This window comes from Drosophila serrata, unplaced genomic scaffold, assembly GCF_035046125.1.
Source record: "Drosophila serrata isolate PLE 108 unplaced genomic scaffold, ASM3504612v1 contig_240, whole genome shotgun sequence".
Taxonomy (NCBI): domain Eukaryota; kingdom Metazoa; phylum Arthropoda; class Insecta; order Diptera; family Drosophilidae; genus Drosophila; species Drosophila serrata.
This window is the reverse complement of record NW_028257138.1, coordinates 8,378,183-8,381,463: the sequence shown is the minus strand read 5'-3', so window position 1 is coordinate 8,381,463 and position 3,281 is coordinate 8,378,183. Positions and strand designations below refer to the sequence as shown.

At 38.3% G+C, this 3,281-nt stretch overlaps 1 protein-coding gene across 1 annotated transcript; it reads right to left on the bottom strand.

Moving 5' to 3' along the window:
- Positions 1–2,390: 2,390 nt before the first annotated feature.
- Positions 2,391–2,735, bottom strand: LOC110183182 (uncharacterized). Its single transcript, XM_020951372.1, has one exon. It carries the CDS (start codon positions 2,733–2,735, stop codon positions 2,391–2,393), a length of 345 nt encoding a protein of 114 aa, XP_020807031.1.
- Between the last annotated feature and the right edge of the window lie 546 nt (positions 2,736–3,281).

Below are 3,281 nucleotides of genomic sequence, written 5' to 3'. Positions count from 1 at the left end.
CAGTTTTCTTAGCGTGTGATCCAATTGCCTCTCGAACTCCCAACGTAACCGGTAGTCGGTGTCGTGGCTCTTTGGCTCGCATTCACATTCAGTGGCCAGAGGCACTTCTCCACTTGGTCGTGGCCCAAACCGAGCCGCCTTGACCATCGCCAACGTCGTCGTCGTCACCATGTCGTCGGACTCTTGGACAATGTTGCTATGTTGCTCTTATTCCAGAACATGACCAGCGTCCAATGGGAGGCCACGGAGGAATGCCTTAATTCAGGAATTTAATGAAAAATGCTCTATGAAGCGGTGCAGCAAATTAAAAACAGAACAAAAAAAAAAATAAGGAGAAGCAACCAGAACAGAAGCCATCGGTGAGGAGTGCACATAGGGGGAATGGGAACAAAAAGGTTAAAATTAAAATCTCCACTCACTTGTTCTTCTTCTCAGCTAAGCACTTCTTTCATATACCCTTTAGAGGATTGAAAATGATCTAAGGTTAAATAGGTTGATAAATATAGATAAGCCCAAACGAATTATTAATAATATAATAAGGATAAAAAGTCTATAAGGACAAAAACGACTAAACGACTAAAAGAAGCTTCTTTGGAAAGGAGCCATTACGTCGTGGCCAATTCTTACCCTGAGTATGGGGATACCACTACATTTATGCTAGAACACGTTGGGAATTATAGTATAGTATATATATATATATATATATATATAAAGTATTGTATAGTAAGTATAGAATATATAAAGCATATATATTCTTGATCAGCATTAAAAGCGAAGTCTTCTAGCCTGTAATCTGTCGTTTGATCTATGATCTATCTATCTATCTATCTAGTTATGAGTTTTTGAAACTTTTATTTGTGGTTAAAAATGTTATATAAAAATATCCATATACATATGTATATCGATTCAAAAAATGTAAATATTTAAAGCTTAGTTATGATCGACTTCCAATACGATCCTATAATTTAGTTACTGCAAGGGTATATAAACTATTGCTTCCCAAAAGTAATTTTTCTTTTTGTATATATTAATTTTAAATTCTTCAAAAAGTAGGAGCCATTATTTCTAAATAAAGGATCACGTAGCCTGAAGTTAGTATCCTTTCTCCTTAAACATATTATTTTGTAATTCGTCAAATGAAGGATCATACATATATCTGACGGTAACTTACTATTGAACAGTTTTTAAACGCTTTTATATATTATTATGATTTTTAAATTTTACAAAAATCAAATAAGACATTCATTTAGCTAGGTTAGTATAAAGAACAAATCCCTTGTAAGCCTCCTATCTTCAGAATATCCTTTCCCAAAAAGAGGGTATATCAAGAGCGATGCCTCCTGGCTTGGATTCCAATCCCGGCACAATTCGCTGGCTGTGAGCTTTGTGAGAGCTGGGAGAGCGGTGTGAGATCGGTGGCAGGTGATGCCGATGCCAAAGCCACTTCCCCTGGAACCACCACCACCGTCACCACCGTCACCACCACCACCTTAGCCACTGCCGATGCCGTTCAACTTTGAGGTTGAGTGGCTCTTGATGCGACCGACCAAAGTTGACCACCAGTTCCAGTTGGTGTGTGCGGAGTGTGCAAAATGTGTGTGCGGAGTGTGCGAAGTGTGTGTGCGGAGTGGTCGCTGCTCTCTGCATTGAGCGTTGTAAATTACATTTTCCAAATGCTTTTGCCATGTCGGACCAAAAAGCCATGTACATATGTGGCATAAAGGAGCGGCCGTTGCTTTTGGCTCCGCTTCCGTTTTGATTTGGAACACTTGTTGCACTCGCCCCGCAACCTTTTGGATTTGTCCACTGGCCAGAGGAACAAGCTGGAAACATTCGCTCCTTGGGGATATGTGCACTGCACAGATACTAGCACAGCACCGATGTTTCTACATGGATTCCAACATGGCATTTGGGATGCTCCTCTTCTCAATTCGATTCGTTTTTTTGTTCCTTTTCTTTTTTTTTTTTTGTAGACTTTGTTTTGTTTGTTGCGTATTTAAGCATTTTGTTGTTGTCCAGGGATTGGGAGTGTAGCCATTGCCGTTGATTATGTTGTTGTAGTTTGTCCGGATTGTTGTTGATTCGAGTGTTGATTGTTGTTAGCGGAATGGGTGAAGATGTGGCAGTGACTCGATTAGCCGAATGGCAAATCCATTGGGAGATATGACCAGGAAAGGATAGTGTTTTTCCTTAAATATATATTTTACTCTTTTGATGTATTTAAAAAAACAATACTATTTTTTAGGCATTACTTTTATTTCCAATCATAGAATTCGTCAACTTAAAATACATGTTTTCAAGGTTTACAATTAAATTATATTTAATTCACTCACAAAAAAAGGAAAATTTAAGCTGCATTAAGTAATCATGAATTAATTGAATTAAATCCCTTAATAAAATGACTCTGGTTCCAGGATCTCATAGGTGGACATTGGCATCACATCGTTACCAAAATAGTTGGCTCCACCCGGAGCAATCTCTGGCTGCGGCATATTGTAGAAACGCTCAAGGAAGGGACTCCGGTTCGTCATCATCTTTCGCTTTAGGAAGAAGTGCCTCTTGGATGGTTTCCTCATGGGTGAGATCTGGTCCAGGATCTCATTGCTCAATCGTCGTTCCGCTGGCAAGGAGGTCACCTCGTTGTACATCGAGGATCGGGATCGAGGCCTTGCCCAAGCGATGAGTATCAAACAGGCCACAACCAGGATAATGAGAGCAAGTTTCGAGCTGCACATCTTGACTGCTTGGCAGTTGGTATCAAAGTATGTCGAAGGAGTGAAGGATATGGCAATTTATAGGACCTTCAGGTAGTCCTTAGGGAGTGAACCCTAACTACTTTCTAATGAGGCTGTAACGCCATATGTCACTAACTCCGAACTACCTGGGAAATGCCTTAATTTTATGGCCAAGAAATGTAGGAAGATCTTCGTTTTTAAAGAACTGTCTAGGGGTTTTTATGATGTTTTGTAGGTAAATAGTATAGTTGTTATAAAACAGTTTGATAATTTAAAGTAAACATCAAGTAAGTAGCATTTTATTATAAAACAAAATGAAATTCAAGTAAAGGATGAACATTTTCAAAGATATACTTATTCTTTGAGGTTTAATAAAACTAAAAATTACTTAGAAAACTAACAATTGATTATTTAATCTGAAAAACTATTATTAGAAAAGACTTTACATCATAAATAGTTTGCAAATGATCTACCGCGACATCTTTGATTTAAATAAGCAAGATTCTGGGGCTTATAGAAGGAACCCAAGTAAGTACTTTAAAATCC